We start from the raw sequence: 20,465 nt of genomic DNA, 5'->3' as shown, positions 1-20,465 counted from the left end.
TCTGTATACCACCACTACCTTGTCACAACACAACTGATTGGCCCAAGCGCATTAAGAAGGAAAGAAATTCCACAAATTAACATTTAACAAGGCACACCTGTTATTTGAAATACATTCCTGGTGACTACGTCATGAAGCTGGTTGAGATAATTCCAAGAATGTGCAAAGCTGTCATCAAGGCAAAGGGCGGCTACTTTGAAAATCTCAAATTTAAAATATATTTAGATTTGATTAACAAGTTTTTGGTTACAACATACAGTGAGGGAAAAAAGTATTTGATCCCCTGCTGATTTTGTACATTTGCTCACTGACAAAGAAATGATCAGTCTATAATTTTAATGGTAGGTTTATTTGAACAGTGAGAGACAGAATAACAACAAAAAAATGCAGAAAAACACATGTCAAAATGTTATAAATGGATTTGCATTTTAATGAGGGAAATAAGTATTTGACCCCCTCTCAATCAGAAAGATTTCTGGCTCCCAGGTGTCTTTTATACAGGTAATGAGCTGAGATTAGGAGCACACTCTTAAAGGGAGTGCTCCTAATCTCAACTTGTTACCTATATGAAAGACACCTGTCCACAGAAGCAATCAATCAATCAGATTCCAAACTCTCCACCATGGCCAAGACCAAAGAGCTCTCCAAGGATGTCAGGGACAAGATTGTAGACCTACACACGGCTGGAATGGGCTACAAGACCACTGCCAAGCAGCTTGGTGAGAAGGTGACAACAGTTGGTGCGATTATTTGCAAATGGAAGAAACACAAAAGAACTGTCAATCTCCCTCGTCCTGGGGCTCCATGCAAGATCTCACCTCGTGGAGTTGCAATGATCATGAGAACGGTGAGGAATCAGCCCAGAACTACACAGGAGGATCTTGTCAATGATCTCAAGGCAGCTGGGACCATAGTCACCAAGAAAAGAATTGGTAACACACTATGCCGTGAAGGACTGAAATCCTGCAGCACCCGCAAGGTCCCCCTGCTCAAGAAAGCACATATACATGCCCGTCTGAAGTTTGCCAATGAACATCTGAATGATTCAGAGGACAACTGGGTGAAAGTGTTGTGGTCAGATGAGACCAAAATGGAGCTCTTTGGCATCAGCTCAATTCGCCGTGTTTGGAGGAGGAGGAATGCTGCCTATGACCCCAAGAACACCATCCCCACCGTCAAACAAGGAGGTGGAAACACTATGCTTTGGGGGTGTTTTTCTGCTAAGGGGACAGGACAACTTCACCGCATCAAAGGGACGATGGACGGGGCCATGTACCATCAAATCTTGGGTGAGAACCTCCTTCCCTCAGCCAGGGCATTGAAAATGGGTCGTGGATGGGTATTCCAGCATGACAATGACCCAAAACACACGGCCAAGGTGACAAAGGAGTGGCTCAAGAAGAAGCACATTAAGGTCCTGGAGTGGCCTAGCCAGTCTCCAGACCTTAATCCCATAGAAAATCTGTGGAGGGAGCTGAAGGTTCGAGTTGCCCAACGTCAGCCTCGAAACCTTAATGACTTGGAGTATCTGCAAAGAGGAGTGGGAAAAAATCCCTCCTGAGATGTGTGCAAACCTGGTGGCCAACTACAAGAAATGTCTGAGCTCTGTGATTGCCAACAAGGGTTTTGCCACCAAGTATTAAGTCATGTTTTGCAGAGGGGTCAAATACTTATTTCCCTCATTAAAATGCAAATCAATTTATAACATTTTTGACATGCATTTTTCTGGATTTTGTTTTGTTATTCTGTCTCTCACTGTTCAAATAAACCTACCATTAAAATTATGGACTGATGATTTCTTTGTCAGTGGGCAAACGTACAACATCAGCAAGGGTTAAATACTTTTTTCCCTCACTGTAATTCCATATGTGCTATTTCAGAGTGTTGATGTCTTCACTATTATTCTACAATGTAGAAAATAGTAAAAATAAAGAAAAACCCTTGAATGAGTAGGTATGTCCAAACTTTTGACTGGTACTGTGTATATATAGAACACAGGAAAATCATGTTTTTACTGCACTAGGCCTTTAAGAGAGACACAGTTCTAAGAAGGAGAGAACAAAAAATACATATTTTTTAAAGAATCATATCTATTTCTCAACATTACTCATTGATGCAAGTTACCTTGTTTTATACCCGATAGCCTCACATCCAAGCCTCCATTTGATAAAAACCTCACTGCATAAAATGTTCATGTTCTGTTTTTGCATCTTGTTTCACTTACACAGTAAACCCATTTCAGTGTGTGTGTGTGTGTGTGTGTGTGTGTGTGTGTGTGTGTGTGTGTGTGTGTGTGTGTGTGTGTGTGTGTGTGTGTGTGTGTGTGTGTGTGTGTGTCAGACACTCACATGTGCTGGGATGCGTTGGGAAAGGCAGTGCTGTACTGAGGTGCTGAGTCCTCCGGCCCATGGGGGGCTGCATGGCTCATCACCATCATCACTGGCCGGTGAGGGTACATCCTCTTAGACGTGCGGAAGTAGTTGATGCTGTCCTCTGTGATGAGGTCCGTAAAGTAGTCCTGCAGATGGACGAAACGCTGATTTAACAACCACACAATGAATTGGGACATCAGTAAATACACTTTCCACAAATGTCTGTGTATCAGCTTGATTCTCCTGAAATGCTTTTTGCAAGTCACCCTTTGCTAGTTTGAATTCAAACGTTTCATCACTTCACAGGTGAAGCTGATGTACTATTACAGTTAACAATGTCTTCAAAAAGATCACTTTCTCTATTCAGACATGACAATGGAGACTGAAGCAATGACAAGGACCAGGGTTCCACCTCTGAGACCAAGCCGACTGAAGGAATGCCAAGGACCAGGGTTCCAGCTCTGAGACCAAGCAGACTGAAGGAATGCCATGGACCAGGGTTCCAGCTCTGAGACCAAGCCGACTGAAGGAATGCCAAGAACCAGGGTTCCAGCTCTGAGACCAAGCCGACTGAAGGAATGCCATGGACCAGGGTTCCACCTCTGAGACCAAGCCGACTGAAGGAATGCCAAGGACCAGGGTTCCAGCTCTGAGACCAAGCCGACTGAAGGAATGCCATGGACCAGGGTTCCAGCTCTGAGACCAAGCCGACTGAAGGAATGCCAAGGACCAGGGTTCCAGCTCTGAGACCAAGCCGACTGAAGGAATGCCATGGACCAGGGTTCCAGCTCTGAGACCAAGCCGACTGAAGGAATGCCAAGGACCAGGGTTCCAGCTCTGAGACCAAGCCGACTGAAGGAATGCCAAGGACCAGGGTTCCACCTCTGAGACCAAGCCAAGAGGAATATGCAGTCAGAACTCCACGCTCATCTTCCTCCCCGTCTCTCTCTCGCCCTCTCTCTGAGATAGTGCCAGTGGGGGATGGAGAGGAGGCCTTTAGTGAATAGGTTGTGTACATCTGCAGGGCAGTGTTCATGCCATAAACCAAACCACCCCTCCCTTCCTCCAGTTTTCTCCTCCCATCCCTCTCTTCTGTGGGAGGCACCCATTCCTGGCAAGGGTTGGCAGGCACAACTGGAACTAAACTGGGGCCAGGTGGTGGTGGGAAACAGGACAGATAGATACATCTATATTGTTGGGAAATATCTTGAGAGAAGAGGAGTAAATGTAAGACAATGAAAAGTCCTTGACTGATTGATGAGGATGACACTGGCAAACTCAGTTGAGATGCATAACTCACAGGCAGGGCACAGCACAAGAGAAAGAACAGACACACACACACACACACACACACACACACACACACACACACACACACACACACACACACACACACACACACACACACACACACACACACACACACACACACACACACACACACACACACACACACACACACAGACGTATTATACAGACCTTAGGGTACTCGCAGCCATGTTTCTCGCGGACTCCATTCCTGCACAGGGTGTAGTTGTAGAAGCGGGAGTTCTTGACCAGCCCCACCCACTCTCTCCACCCAGGAGGAATATAGGAACCATTGTACTCATTCAGGTACTTCCCAAAGAAGCCTGCATGGTGGGGCACAGGCATAAAAGGTCATTCAATTAACTTAGTTACATCAAATCTAATTAGTTTCATCTGCACAATTTATTATTTGTGTTTCTTGTTGAAGGGTGGAAGGAGGGGGAGGGATAGAGGGAGGGAGGGAGGGAAGGCTGTGTGGTGGAGGTGGAGGGCTAAATGTCACAGACAAGTACATCAATAGTCATGATTCAACTGTTGGCGGTGTAGTGTACTAACAAACAAACAGACAGATCGATGAAAACATTAGCAGGGGAACTAAAAGGCTATTGCTATCCAAGTGCTACTGCTGCTACTGATAGTGCAGCTTCTGCTGCTACTGCTACTACGGTAACTACTACTACTGCTACTGCTACTACTACTACTGCTACGACTACTGCTACTGCTGCTACTTCTACTACTGCTACTACTACTACTACTGCTACTATAGTTACTATAGTTACCACTACTACTGCTACTGCTACTACTACTACTACTGCTACTACTACTGTTACTGCTGCTACTACTACTACTGCTACTTTTACTACTGCTAATTTTACTACTGCTACTACTGCTACTACTACTACTGCTACTATAGTTACCACTACTACCGCTACTACTACTACTGCTACTACAGCTACTATAGTAACCACTACTACTGCTACTACTACTACTGCTGCTACTACTGTTACTGCTGCTACTTCTGCTGCTACTACTGCTACTATAGTTACCACTACTACTGCTACTACTACTACTACTATTACCACTGTTACTGCTGCTACTGCTGCTACTTCTACTACTGCTACTACTGCTACTACGGTAACTACTACTACTGCTACTACTACTACTGCTACTACTACTACTATAGTTACCACTACTACTGCTACTACTACTACTGCTACTACTACGACTACTGCTATGACTACTGTTACTGCTGCTACTACTGCTACTACTGCTACTACTACTACTGCTACTATAGTTACCACTACTACTGCTACTACTGCTACTACTACTGTTACATTTACATTTACATTTAAGTCATTTATCAGACGCTCTTATCCAGAGCGACTTACAAATTGGTGCATTCACCTTATGATATCCAGTGGAACAACCACTTTACAATAGTGCATCTAAATCTTTTAAGGGGGGGTTAGAAGGATTACTTTATGCTATCCTAGGTATTCCTTAAAGAGGTGGGGTTTCAGGTGTCTCCGGAAGGTGGTGATTGACTACTGCTGCAACTGCTACTACTGCTACTATAGTTACCACTACTACTGCTACTACTACTACTACTACTGCTGCTGCTACTTCTGCTACTACTGCTACTATAGTTACCACTACTACTGCTACTACTACTTCTGCTACTACGGTAACTACTACTACTGCTACTATAGTCACCACTACTACTGCTACTACTGCTACTATAGTTACTACTACTACTGCTACTATAGTTACCACTACTACTGCTACTACCACTACTGCTACTGCTGCTACTGCTGCTACTACTGCTACTACTGTTACTACTGCTACTATAGTTACCACTGCTACTACTACTGCTACTACTACTACTGCTACTACTGCTACTATAGTTACCACTACCACTGCTACTACCACTACTGCTACTGCTGCTACTGCTGCTACTACTGCTACTACTGTTACTACTGCTACTATAGTTACCACTGCTACTACTACTACTTCTGTTGCTACTACTACTACTGCTACAACTACTGTTACTGCTGCTACTGCTGCTACTACTGCTACTACTACTACTGCTACTACTGCTACTGTAGTTACCACTACTACTGCTACTACTACTACTGCTACGACTACTGTTACTACTGTTACTGCTGCTACTTCTACTACTGCTACTACTGCTACTATAGTCACCACTACTACTGCTACTACTAGTACTGCTACTACTACTACTGCTACGACTACTGTTACTGCTGCTACTGCTGCTAATACTACTACTGCTGCTACTACTACTACTGCTACTTCTACTACTGCTACTACTGCTACTACTACTACTGCTACTACTGCTACTATAGTTACCACTACTTCTGCTACTACTACTACTGTTACTGCTGCTACTGCTGCTACTGCTACTACTACTACTGCTACTACTACTACTGCTACTACTGCAACAGCCCTGCACCCCCTGCAGCTACTCGCCCAAGCCTCCCCAGCTTCTCCTTCACCCAAATCCAGATAGCAGATGAGATCCCTAAAGATTGGAAAGCTGCCGCGGTCATCCCCCTCTTCAAATGGGGTGACACCCTAGACCCAAACTGTTACAGACCTATTTCCATCCTGCCCTGCCTATCCAAAGTCTTCGAAAGCCAAGTTAATAAATAGATCACTGACCATTTAGAATCCCACCGTACCTTCTCCGCTGTGCAATCCAGTTTTCGAGCCGGTCACGGGTGCACCTCAGTCACGCTCAAGGTACTAAATGATATCATAACCGCCATCGATAAAAGACAGTACTGTGCAGCAGTCTTCATCGACCTGGCTAAGGCTTTTGACTCTGTCAATCACCGTATTCTTATCGGCAGACTCAATAGCCTTGGTTTTTCTAACGACTGCCTCACCTGGTTCACCAACTACTTTGCAGACAGAGTTCAGTGTGTCAAATCGGAGGGCATGTTGTCCGGACCTCTGGCAGTCTCTATGGGGGTACCACAGGGTTCAATTCTCGGGCCGACTCTTGTCTCTGTATATATCAATGATGTCGCTCTTGCTGCGGGCGATTCCCTGATCCACCTCTACGCAGACGACACTATTCTGTATACTTCTGGCCCTTCCTTGGACACTGTGTTAACTAACCTCCAAACCAGCTTCAATGCCATACAACACTCCTTCCGTGGCCTCCAACTGCTCTTAAACACTAGTAAAACCAAATGCATGCTTTCAACAGTTCGCTGCCCACACCCGCCCGCCCGACTAGCATCACCACCCTGGACCGTTCCGACCTAGAATATGTGGACCACTACAAATACCTAGGTGTCTGGCTAGACTGTAAGCTCTCCTTCCAGACTCATATTAAACATCTCCAATCCAAAATCAAATCTAGAATCGGCTTTCTACTTCGCAACAAAGCCTCCTTCACTCATGCCGCCAAACTTACCCTAGTAAAACTGACTATCCTACAGATCCTCGACTTCGGCGATGTCATCTACAAAATAGCTTCCAATACTCTACTCAGCAAACTGGATGCAGTCTATCACAGTGCCATCCGTTTTGTTACCAAATCACCTTATACCACCCACCACTGCGACCTGTATGCTCTAGTTGGCTGTGGGTCTGGCTACATATTCGTCGCCAGACCCACTGGCTCCAGGTCATCTATAAGACTATGCCTGGCTACACCTTATCTCAGTTCACTGGTCACGATAACAACACTCACCCGTAGCACACGTTCCAGCAGGTATATCTCATTGATCATCCCCAAAGCCAACACCTCATTTGGCCGCCTTTCATTCCAGTTCTCTACTGCCAGTGACTGGAACGAATTGCAAAAATCGCTGAAGTTGGAGACTTTTATTTCCCTCACCAACTTTAAACATCAGCTATCTGAGCAGCTAACCGATCGCTGCAGCTGTACATAGCCATCTGTACATTGCCCACCCTATCTACCTACCTCATCCCCTTACTGTTTTATTTTATTTACTTTTCTGCTCTTTTTGCACACCAGTATCTCTACATGCACATCTTCATATGCTCATTTATCACTCCAGTGTTAATCTGCTAAATTGTAATTATTTGCTCCTATGGCCTATTTATTGCCTACCTCCTCATGCCTTTTGCACACACTGTATACAGACTTTCTTTTTTCTACTGTATCATTGACTTGTTTATTGTGTTATTGACTTGTTTGTTTACTCCATGTGTAACTCTGTGTTGTTGTCTGTGTCACACTGCTTTGCTTTATCTTGGCCAGGTCGCAGTTGTAAATGAGAACTTGTTCTCAACTTGCCTACCTGGTTAAATAAAAAAGGTGAAATAAAAAAATGAAAAAGACTACTGTTACTACTACTACTGCTGTTACTACTACTACTACTGTTACTACTACTACTACTGTTACTACTACTACTGCTGTTACTACTACTACTGCTACTACTGCTGTTACTACTACTACTACTGTTACTACTACTACTACTGTTACTACTACTACTGCTGTTACTACTACTACTGCTACTACTGCTGTTACTACTACTACTACTGCTACTACTACTACTGCTGTTACTACTACTATGGCTACTACTACTACTACTACTGTTACTGCTACTTCTGCTACTGCTACTACTGCTGCTACTACTGTTACTACTACTACTGCTAATACTGCTGCTACTACTACTACTGATACTAGCACTACTGCTACTACTACTGTTACTACTGCTACAGCTACTACTGCTGCTACTACTGCTACTGCTACTACTACTGCTACTACTGCTACAACTACTACTGCTATTGCTACTACTGTTACTACTGCTATGCTACTACTACTACTACTGCTATTTCTGCTACTGCTGCTACTACTAGCTACTACTGGATATAGATACGTTTGTACATGTTTCCCTCCAAAAGGTCCTTTGCTGTTGTTTTGAGATTGATTTGCACTTTTCGCACCAAAGTACGTTCATCTCTAGGAGACAGAACGCGTCTCCTTCATGAGCGGTATGACGGCTACGTGGTCCCATGGTGTTTATACTTGCGTACTATTGTTGTACAGATGAACGTGGTACCTTCAGGCGTTTGGAAATTGCTCCCAAGGATGAACCAGACTTGTGGAGGTCTACAATTGTCTTGATTTATTTTGATTTTCCCATGATGTCAAGCAAAGAGGCACTGAGTTTGAAGGTAGGCCTTGAAATACATCCACAGGTACACCTCCAATTGACTCAAATGTGTCAAATGATGTCAATTCGCCTATCTGAAGCTTCTAAAGCCATGACATAATTTTCGGGAATTTTAGTAGAAAGGCCCAGTCAACTTAGTGTATGTAAACTTCTGACCCACTGGAATTGTGATACAGTGAAATATAAGCTAAATAATCTGTCTGTAAACCATTGTTGGAAAAATTACTTGTGTCATGCACAAAGTAGATGTCCTAACCGACTTGCCAAAACTATACACGTCCCGTGTGGCTCAGTTGGTAGAGCATGTTGTTTGCAACGCCAGGGTTGTGGGTTCGATTCCCACGGGGGACCAGTATGGAGAAAAAAAAATGTATGAAATGTATGCATTCACTACTGTAAGTCGCTCTGGATAAGAGCGTCTGCTAAATGACTAAAATTGGAAAATGGAAACAAGACATTTGTGGAGTGGTTGAAAAACGAGTTTTAATTACTCCAACTTAAGTGTATGTAAACTTCCCACTTCAACTGTATATATACACACGAACATTCTTACATATTCACACTTTTCTTAGAGTATCCCTTTATTATTTCCCACAATCCCTTCCACCCCTCCCACAATTGGAGTAAACTAATAAACAATAACACTTATACCTTCAGTTTATACATTTTATACACATTTTACAGACACAATCAAATTTTACAATAGTTATATTTTGTCTGTTTTTAATCCTTCCAGTCCTTATTTCTGAAGTCCATCCAGTTTGATTTCAATTTGTTACTGTGCTATTTCACAAAGTCTCTGAACCAATATACATTTTACAGACGCCGATTGTTTTACATTAGTTATCTTGTTGTTATTAGTCCCACCCTTCAGCTCCATTCAACCCCTCCCATCTATCTCTTAACACCATCCATTCTGCATTTCTATTTGCCATATATTTTTCAACTGTGCTGTGATGCTTCACAAAAGTACTGAACCTTTCATGTTCTCATAGCTTCTACAGATTGTAAGTTAAAGATAAAAAATGTTGCTAAAATAATTATTATATTATTTATTGATTGACTATGACTTTTCAAATCACCCAGTATTGCAGTCTGCAGCATTAGTTCTAGGTAAATGTTGCAATTCTTCAGACATTCCTGGACCTGTGACCAAAAACGAGCTACATATGGACAGTACCAAAATAAATGATGTAATGACTGTGCCTCCTCACAGCAAAATCTGCAGAGCTGGGAAGGTTGTATCCCCCATATATATATAACATTCTATTGGTTGCAAGAATTTTTGTATAAAAATGAAAATTGAAAAATTAGAAGTTTTCAATCCGGCGCTGTTTCGCGTGTCAATTCATAAACCATATGCCATGGAACCGGTACATCGAAAATCTCTTCCCAACTATTTTGCAATTTATATGGTACAGCTGTCAATTTTTTTGGTCCTTAAATGAAATTGTTATATGTTTTTATTCATCTCTATTTTCTTTAACCATTTATGGTCTTTAATACAGGGCCGACAGACAAGTTCCTTACTTTTTCCCCCTTCTACTTGCCTCTTCCATTTTTGTGGTAATGCTGCAATTAGTTGGTTGTAATTTTGTAAGTCTGTGTTAGCTGCGTGTGTGACATAATTCCACCAGTCCTATTTATATCATTTACAAAAATTATACCTTTTTAGAAAATTGTAGCACATTTAAAAAATTTTTTACCAATCACTATATTTGAGTTTAACCACAATATGTGTTGTATTATTTGTTCTGTCTTTTCAGGTGGATTAAACTGAAATTGCAACCAACTTTCTAAGGCTTGTTTAAAAACGAACAATATTTTAGAGATTATTTTGTTTTCAAATAACTGAAAGTGAGCAGTTGTAATCTGAATAAAGGGAAAATGGCCATTCTTGAACATGGGGTGAGACATTCTTACTAATTTACTAGAGAACCATTTCGGATTTAAGTATAACTTTTGTATGACTGATGCCTTTAGTGAGAAGTCTAATGCTTTAATATTTAATCGTTTCTGCCCGAATTCATATTCGTTATATAAATAGGCCCTTTTAATTTTGTCTGGCTTGCCATTCCAAATAAAATTCAATATTTTTTGTTCATATAATTTAAAAAGCAGGTCACTAGGTGTAGGCAAAACCATAAGCAAATAGGTAAACTGTGATATGACTAAAGAATTAATCAGGGTGATTTTTCCACAAATAGACAGGTATTTTCCTTTCCATGGTAGCAAGATCTTATCTGTTTTTGCTAACTTTCTATACAAATTGATTGGAGTGAGATCATTTCTTTCTTTAGGGATTTGTAAACCAAGTATGTCCACATCCCCGTCAGACCATTTTATTGGTAAACTACACGGTAATGTAAAAGTTGAATTTTTTAGTGATCCAACACGTAATATAATTTGGTTTTAATCCAGAGAGGTTAGAAAAAGTATCTAGATCCCTTATGAGGCTGTGGAGGGATCCATATTGTGGATTTAAAAGAAAACATGAATCATAAGCGTACAATGCCACCTTTGTTTTTAAGCCATGGATTTCTAATCCCTTAATATTATGGTTGGAACTAATTTTAACAGGTAACATTTCGATGGCAATAATAAATAGATATTACGATAGTGGACAACCATTTCTTCCTCCATTTGACAGTTTTAAACTTTCTGAGATGTTATTTACTATTTTACACCTAGGGTTACTACACATAACTATAACCCATTTTATAAGAGATTCTCCAATATTGAAATTTTCTAGGCATTTATATATAAACTCCAGTCGTACTTTATCAAAAGCGCTTTCAAAATCAGCTGTGAAAACCAGACCTGGTTTCCCCGATATTTCATAGTATTCTATTGTTTCCAGTACTCGTCCTATATTATCTCCAATATATCGTCCATGTAAACAACCTGCCTGATTAGGATGAATAATATCTGCTACTACAACTACTGCTACTCCTAATACTACTGCTGCTACTACTACTACTGCTACTGCTGGTGCTACTGCTACTGCAACTGCTACTACCACTGCTGCTACCACTACTGCTGCTACTACTGCTACTGCTGCTACTACTACCACTGCTGCTACTACTACTGCTACTACTACTACTACTACTGCTACTACTATTACTGCTGCTACTACTACTACTGCTACTGCTGGTGCTACTACTACTGCTACTGCTGGTGCTACTGCTACTGCTATTCATACTGCTGCTACTACTGCTACTACGGCTACTATTGCTACTACTACTGCTACTTCTACTGCTGCTACTACCGCTACTGCTACTATTACTACTACTACTGCTACTCCTACTGCTGCTACTATTATTACTACTACTACTCCTACTATTGCTGCTCCTACTGCTGATACTATTACTACTGCTACTGCTACTCCTACTACTACTGCTACTACTGCTGCTCCTACTGCCTCTCCTACTGCTACTCCTACTACTACTGCTACTACTGCTGCTCCTACTGCCTCTCCTACTGCTGCTACTATTACTATTACTACTATTACTACTATTACTACTACTACTCCTACTACTACTGCTGCTACTATTACTACTACTACTACTACTACGACTACTACTGCTGCTACTATTACTACTACTACTACTGCTACTACTGCTGCTCCTAATGCTGCTACTACTGCTACTGCTTCTATTACTACTACTACTACTGCTACTCCTACTGCTGCTAACACATGCTACTGCTGCTATTACTACTACTACTTCTACTGCTACTCCTACTACTGTTACTACTACTACTACTACTGCTACTGCTACTATTACTACTACTACTACTGCTGCTGCTACTGCTGCTACTACTGCTACTGCTACTATTACTACTACTATTCCTACTACTACTGCTACTCCTACTGCTGCTACTATTACTGATACTACTACTACTGCTACTAGTCCTACTGCTGCTACTATTACTGATACTACTACTACTGCTACTACTCCTACTGCTGCTACTATTACTACTAGTACTACTAGTACTACTACTACTGCTGCTACTCCTACTGTTGCTACTATTACTACTACTACTACTAATACTACTGCTGCTACTACTACTACAACTATTTCTACTACTACTACTACTACTACTACTACTGCTTCTGTTGCTACCACTACTACAACTACTATTGAGTCTGTCTGGATAAATGCTAGAGACAGAATTCTGATCTGATTTGCTCCTCTCCTTGTGGATTAGCAGGCAGTAGCTGAGGGAGAATACACTACCTACATCAGACCGTATTCACAAAGTGTCTGAGAGTAAGAATGGTGATCTAGGATCAGTGTTGCCTTTCCAATCATACTGAATAAGAGGATAGACGCCTGCCCAGGTGTATCTCTCTGGGGGAGAGAGAGTTCTTCAGGGGCTTAACGTTAACATTAAGAGCGGATAGGTTTTAGCATGGCAGGAGGCCTTTGGTTGAGGCAGTGTTGGGTTGTTGGGGAGAGGCAGGACATGGCCGATGCACAGACAGTGTAGACCGATGTGGGCTTTGGTTTCCGTCAGTAGTAACGTGGAGGATTTCTAGGGAGACTGCTTGGAACAGATGTTACAACATGTCACCGAGTGTAAAACCAATTGAGATTCTCTTGAGTTTTTTTTACATTTCTTTTCTAGATTTCCAATCATGTGTGCGATGAAATTATACCACTGCAGTGCTGTGCAGCGCCTCCCCTTTCATTTGGAATGAGTCACAAAGGTGTAACTTCAAAGCAAGCACATGACCACATCTTCAAATAAGGGTTTTGAAAGTGAGTGAATGTGTGTGCACAAAAATAAAGGAATGGAATGTGTGTGTATGAGCACACATGCTTGTGTGTGTTCTTTTCCTATAAATTCTGGGATTTCTGGAGAACAGGACAAAGGGAATGTCAGAGCTGGCTCCAGAAATGACTTCTCTCTCTGTTATGGCTGGGGGCCAAGTACTGTATCTAATGTAAAAGCAACTATTGCATTAGTAAAGAAACCTAGAATGTCAGCTTCTGTCTGGGTGAAACAGCAAGGTCTGCCAGAGAATGGCCATCCACTCTGAGAGAGACTCAGCCTTTGTCCCGAATGGCCATCCACTCTGAGAGAGACTCAGCTTGCACCCCAAATGGCCATCCACTCTGAGAGAGACTCAGCCTGCACCCCAAATGGCCATCCACTCTGAGAGAGACTCAGCTTGCACCCCAAATGGCCATCCACTCTGAGAGAGACTCAGCTTGCACCCCAAATGGCCATCCACTCTGAGAGAGACTCAGCCTGCACCCCAAATGGCCATCCACTCTGAGAGAGGCTCAGCCTGCATCCTGAATGGCCATCCACTCTGAAAGAGGCTCAGCCTGCGTACTGAATGGCCATCCACTCTGAAAGAGGCTCAGGTTGCATCCCAAATGGCACCCTATTTATCTCCAGAGTATAGTGGACTACTACCCCCTATTATCTACAGGATATAGTCCACTACTACCCCCTATTATCTACAGGATATGGTGGACTACGACCCTAGGGGGATAGAATGGAACACAACAGGATATAACACAACACCAGACAGGATAGAACAGAACACCAGGCAGGATAGAACAGAACACCAGACAGGATAGAACAGAACACCAGACAGGATAGAACAGAACACCAGGCAGGATAGAACAGAACACCAGGCAGGATAGAACAGAACACCAGGCAGGATAGAACAGAACACCAGACAGGATAGAACAGGACACCAGGCAGGATAGAACAGAACACCAGACAGGATAGAACAGAACACCAGGCAGGATAGAACAGAACACCAGACAGGATAGAACAGAACACCAGACAGGATAGAACAGAACACCAGGCAGGATAGAACAGAACACCAGACAGGATAGAACAGAACACCAGACAGGATAGAACAGAACACCAGGCAGGATAGAACAGAACACCAGACAGGATAGAACAGAACACCAGGCAGGATAGAACAGAACACCAGGCAGGATAGAACAGAACACCAGACAGGATAGAACAGAACACCAGACAGGATAGAACAGAACACCAGACAGGATAGAACAGAACACCAGACAGGATAGAACAGAACACCAGGCAGGATAGAACAGAACACCAGGCAGGATAGAACAGAACACCAGGCAGGATAGAACAGAACACCAGGCAGGATAGAACAGAACACCAGACAGGATAGAACAGAACACCAGACAGGATAGAACAGAACACCAGACAGGATAGAACAGAACACCAGACAGGATAGAACAGAACACCAGACAGGATAGAACAGAACACCAGACAGGATAGAACAGAACACCAGGCAGGATAGAACAGAACACCAGGCAGGATAGAACAGAACACCAGGCAGGATAGAACAGAACACCAGGCAGGATAGAACAGAACACCAGACAGGATAGAACAGAACACCAGACAGGATAGAACAGAACACCAGGCAGGATAGAACAGAACACCAGGCAGGATAGAACAGAACACCAGACAGGATAGAACAGAACACCAGGCAGGATAGAACAGAACACCAGGCAGGATAGAACAGAACACCAGACAGGATAGAACAGAACACCAGACAGGATAGAACAGAACACCAGACAGGATAGAACAGAACACCAGACAGGATAGAACAGAACACCAGACAGGATAGAACACAACACCAGACAGGATAGAACAGAACACCAGACAGGATAGAACAGAACACCAGGCAGGATAGAACAGAACACAGACAGGATACAGACAGGATAGAACAGAACACCAGACAGTAGAAAACACATCTGATGGCTTTCACAAGTCCTAACTAAGAGTGTTAAATGTGTAATCTAATTAAGAAAGGTTTTTGAATTCTCAATTAAATTAGTGTTTGCCCTAATTGTATAAGAGATAAGTGATGACTTCAAGTAAATATGTGTGTGTGTGTCAATCTGTACGGACTACTGACCTGTCCTGTAGCCAGTGTTGTTGAGGTACACTCCAAAGGTCCTAGTCTCGTGCTGGGCCTGCCAGGAAGGGGAGGAGCAGTTCTCATTGTTGGTGTAGGTGTTGTGGTTGTGAACGTACTTCCCCGTCAACATGGAGGAGCGCGAAGGACAGCACATGGGCGTGGTCACAAAGGCGTTGGAGAAGTGAGTCCCGCCCTGCTCCATGATACTACGTGTCTTATTCATGACCTGCATGGAGCCTGACGAGAGAGAGAGACCGGGAGAGAAAGAGAGAGATCGTGTGAGAGAGAGAGAGAGAGGGAGGGAGAGAGAGAGAGAGAGACCGGGAGAGAAAGAGAGAGATCGTGTGAGAGAGAGAGAGAGAGAGAGGGAGGGAGAGAGAGAGAGAGAGACCGGGAGAGAAAGAGGGAGATCGTGTGAGAGAGAGAGAGAGAGAGAGGGAGGGAGAGCGAGAGAGACGGAGAGAGAAAGAAAGAGAGAGAAGAGAGAGAGAGACAGAGATGCAGAGAGAGACAGAGAGAGAAAGAAAGAGAGAGACAGAGAGAGAGAGACAGAGATGCAGAGAGAGACAGAGAGAGAGAGAGAGAGAGAGAAAGAGAGAGGGAGGGAGAGAGAGAGAGAGAGACCGGGAGAGAAAGAGGGAGATCGTGTGAGAGAGAGAGAGAGAGGGAGGGAGAGCGAGAGAGACGGAGAGAGAAAGAAAGAGAGAGACAGAGAGAGAGAGACAGAGATGCAGAGAGAGACACAGAGAGAGAGAGAGAGAGAGAGAAAGAAAAAAGGAAAGCTTTGACTATGTACAGACTCAGTGAGCATAGCCTTGCTATTGAGAAAGGCCGCCGTAGGCAGACCTGGCTCTCAAAAGAAGACAGGCTATGTGCACACTGCCCACAAAATGAGGTGGAAATGCCAAACGCCAAATGTATGACCATATTAGAGACACATATTTCCCTAAGATTACACAAAGAATTCCAAAACAAACCTAATTTTGATAAACTCCCATATCTACTGGGTGAAATACCACAGTGTGCCATCACAGCAGCAAGATTTGTGACCTGTTGCCACAAGAAAAGGGCAACCAGTGAAGAACAAACACCATTGTAAATACAACCCATATTTATGTTTATTTATTCTCCCTTTTGTACTTTAACTATTTGCACATCGTTACAACAGTGTATATATATATAATATGACATTTGTAATGTCTTTATTAATTTAGATCTTCTGTGCGTATAATGTTTACTGTTAATTCTTATTGTTTATTTCACTTTTGTTTATTATCTAGTTCTCTTGCTTTGGCAACGTTAACATATGTTTCCCATGCCAATATAGCCCTTAAATTGAAATTGAATTGAATTGAAAGAGAGAGGCGGTGCGAGAGAAACACACCCGGGTCAGATCCTGCTCTGTTTCAGATTGACATGTGACAAGCGGGAGGCAGCCCCCACACACCACTTAGCATGGCATCTCTTCTGCTCATGTGTGAGAGAAGGAAGGAGGAGGGAGGAGATGAAGGGAGAAGGTTCTCACTGTCTGTCTTCTGGAAGAAGATTAAACAAACAACACAGAGGAGAGGAGGGCACAACCCCACCACACGCGCACGCACGCACGCACGCACGCACACACGCACACACACACACACACACACACACACACACACACACACACACACACACACACACACACACACACACACACACACACACACACACACACACACACACACACACACACGAAGGGCAGGGTAAAGTTTACAGACGGAGGAGGTCCTGAAGTTCTTGACCTTTTCAGAGACAATCGCCAGGCCTTTAACAACCAGACACAAAGGTCAAAACACAGGGCTGGCCATGCCGAGAAATGTTAACACTGTCCTATAGAGGTTCAGACAGGGAGGGGAAAGTTCACTCCTATTTACAGTTTATTACATTCGCTGGGACCCATTTCTCAATTCTTAGGTCACTTTTCAAAACTCTTCACACAGTGAGCACAACTATGGATCATTTGTCATTGCTTTGACACAAAATGCATTCAATGACTACATCTTTCAATTTTCATGAACTCTTTTCTCACTCAGATACAACCACCACCAAATCTCTATGTACCTACAGGCCAATTTGCACATGTTTACATACTCTTTTCAAAACTGTTTAAACTGAAGTTCAAAACCTACAATAACACAAAAATGAATAAGACAGAAATGTGCTACATTTCTACAGTAATACCATATTGAAATATATTCCAAATCTAAAAGATTAAATACTATCAAAACAATTAGACCAACCACAGCTGATTCCCATTGTAGCTGAACACCTGCCCAGGTGTTAGTCTTTCAATTACATTACCATCTATACAAAAGGGGACATCTTAGTAAAAATGCTGTACTGTAATGTAAACATGGACCCAGACAGAGATAGAGAAGTGGCTGACAGAGGAAGAAGAGTGGCTGGGAGAGGGAGAGGGAGAGGAGTACGTATGCATGGTGGAAGAAGACTGAGAGGAAGATCAAGAGCTGTAGTCTCAGATGAGATTAGGGCTACTATAATTGATCATGTAATAAATCATGGTCTCTCTCAATGAGAGAGGCTGGTCTGAGAGTGCAGCCAAATCTGCAACGCTCAACAGTGGCATCTATTCTGAGAAATGTCCAGCAAAACAACAGGTAAGATGTGCATTCTGCAAAGGCATCTGACTGAACTGCACATAACAGAAGTCAATTGAGCAAAGCCTCCAAACCTACTTGTGTGTAATTGTAATTGTTTTTGTATTTCTGCTTAGGACCCAACGGTTACCTCCTACAGGCGGGAGAGGTTGGATTTTCACTGCTGTGCAGGAAACTGCAATCGTTGATATTGTCATCAGAAACAATGGCATAAAACTCACAGAGATTCGGGACAGAGTGTTGGCAGACAATGTAAGCATAACAAATATTTCTAGAGTCCTGAAACAACATCAAGTCAGGATGAAGCAGTTGTACACTGTCCCCTTTGAGACTCTGAACGAGTCAAGCAACTCAGGAACCAATAAGTCCAGGTAAAATGACTATAAAATACACAACTGGTTTTGAACTAAACCAAACAGGGCAGAGGCATGTTTTTAGGTATAATGGAAACTATGGTGCCTTGTGGATTTATTTTAGAGAGTCATGGAGATTGAAGCCAGGCAAACACCCCACATATTCATCTTTGTGGATGAGGCTGGTTTCATCCTGGCCAGAACACGGCGGCGAGGAAGGAATGTGATTGGGAAAAGAGCCACAGTGGATGTCCCGGGCCAGAGGGGTGCCAACATCACAATGTGTGCAGCAGTATCCTCTGATGGATTGCTGTTACACAAACCGCTAATTGGACCATACAACACCGAGCGTCTCATTTCATTCCTGGATGACCTCTATGGAAGGGTTGTGTCAGGTGAGGAAAGGGTTGCAGTGAGGCCAAATCGGCCAATGTTTGTAATTGTATGGGACAATGTGGCATTTCACCACTCCCGTGCAGACACAGAGTGGTTTTTTACATTTTTTACATTTTTAGTCATTTAGCAGACGCTCTTATCCAGAGCGACTTACAGTAGTGAATGCATACATTGCATACATTTTTTTTTTCTGTGCTGGTCCCCTGTGGGAATCGAACCCACAACCCTGGTGTTGCAAACACCATGCTCTACCAACTGAGCTACAGGGAAGGCCCTGGTTTGCAGCCCATCCCAGGATGATGTCACTTTTCCTCCTTCCTTACTCTCCATTCCTCAACCACATAGAGGAATTATTTTCCTCATGGAGGTGGAGGTTTATGACCACCATCCACATGATCAAACGTCCCTCCTAGACGCAACAAATGCTGGATGCCTGGACATATCTGCAGAAGATTGCTAGGGATGGACCAGGCATGCCAAAAGATTCTTTTCTAGGTGTATTGCCCAAGATGACATAAGATGTGACATGGATGAGGACCTGTGGCCAAATGCAGAAGACAGGGTTGACTAGCATTGCTACTGTATCTGTATCGGTAGCTGGTGTATATACAAATTCTTGTATTTTGGAATCACTCAATGCCAACAAATGACATAAAACATATTGAAGCATATTGCATCATGTCTGATTCATTCCTGTAACATATACTGCAGTGAATTGTAAACAGTAGAGAGGTGTCGTGTTTAGTAAAGAAAACATTGTGTAATGCTGCCTGTTGTTAGTGTTGTTTAGGTCGTTGTTTTATGAGTGACAGTGTGTGCTTGTTGGGGGACAACCTTTGCTAGTGTTATGGAAGAACGAGTTGATTTGAGACATATATGAAGTGTTTTGGTAGTTTTAGGGCATTTTGAACGTGAAATGAACTGCTGTGCCAAGCTGAAATTTGGTTAGGAGAACTGTGTGAAGATTTTTGAAAAAGTGACCTAAGTATTGAGAAATGGATCCTAGCGATTGTAAAAAACTGTAACATGGGAGATTTTTCACAGATAACAGGGCTGTCTAAGTTGAATTCCAAACAGTATTTTGTGATACGCTACAGACACCTTTAACCTAGTACACTTGGAGTGAGCAATATGTTGATTGGCCAAATCTATTGGAGAGCCACCTAAAATAGCCTGTACAAAATAGGCAATCATCCTGCAATATGGAGTCTTCAGGGGCCATTTTCATTCAGGAACAGTGTCACCTTTTCCACTGGCGTAATGTAATTGTAAAGTGCTGTGAAAAT

General features: G+C 42.9%; 1 protein-coding gene across 8 annotated transcripts in view; it reads right to left on the bottom strand.

Annotated features, from left to right (window-relative positions):
* Positions 1 to 20,465, bottom strand: part of LOC106566486 (extracellular sulfatase Sulf-2) — a 283,200-nt gene that overhangs the window by 47,635 nt on the left and 215,100 nt on the right. For 7 of the 8 annotated variants that reach the window (XM_045692954.1, XM_045692955.1, XM_045692956.1 and 4 more), the window contains 3 exons: positions 15,774 to 16,013; positions 3,852 to 4,003; positions 2,349 to 2,518 (listed from right to left, as the gene is read on the bottom strand). In XM_045692954.1, the coding sequence (XP_045548910.1) occupies positions 2,349 to 2,518; positions 3,852 to 4,003; positions 15,774 to 16,013 (562 nt within the window). Of the gene's footprint in view, positions 1 to 2,348; positions 2,519 to 2,784; positions 3,254 to 3,851; positions 4,004 to 15,773; positions 16,014 to 20,465 lie in introns of those variants that run through there. The other variant, XM_045692953.1, reaches the window with a different exon arrangement.

This window comes from Salmo salar, chromosome ssa13 (assembly GCF_905237065.1).
Source record: "Salmo salar chromosome ssa13, Ssal_v3.1, whole genome shotgun sequence".
In the NCBI taxonomy this organism is placed as follows: Eukaryota; Metazoa; Chordata; class Actinopteri; order Salmoniformes; family Salmonidae; genus Salmo; species Salmo salar.
This window is presented reverse-complemented; position numbering and strand designations above follow the sequence as displayed.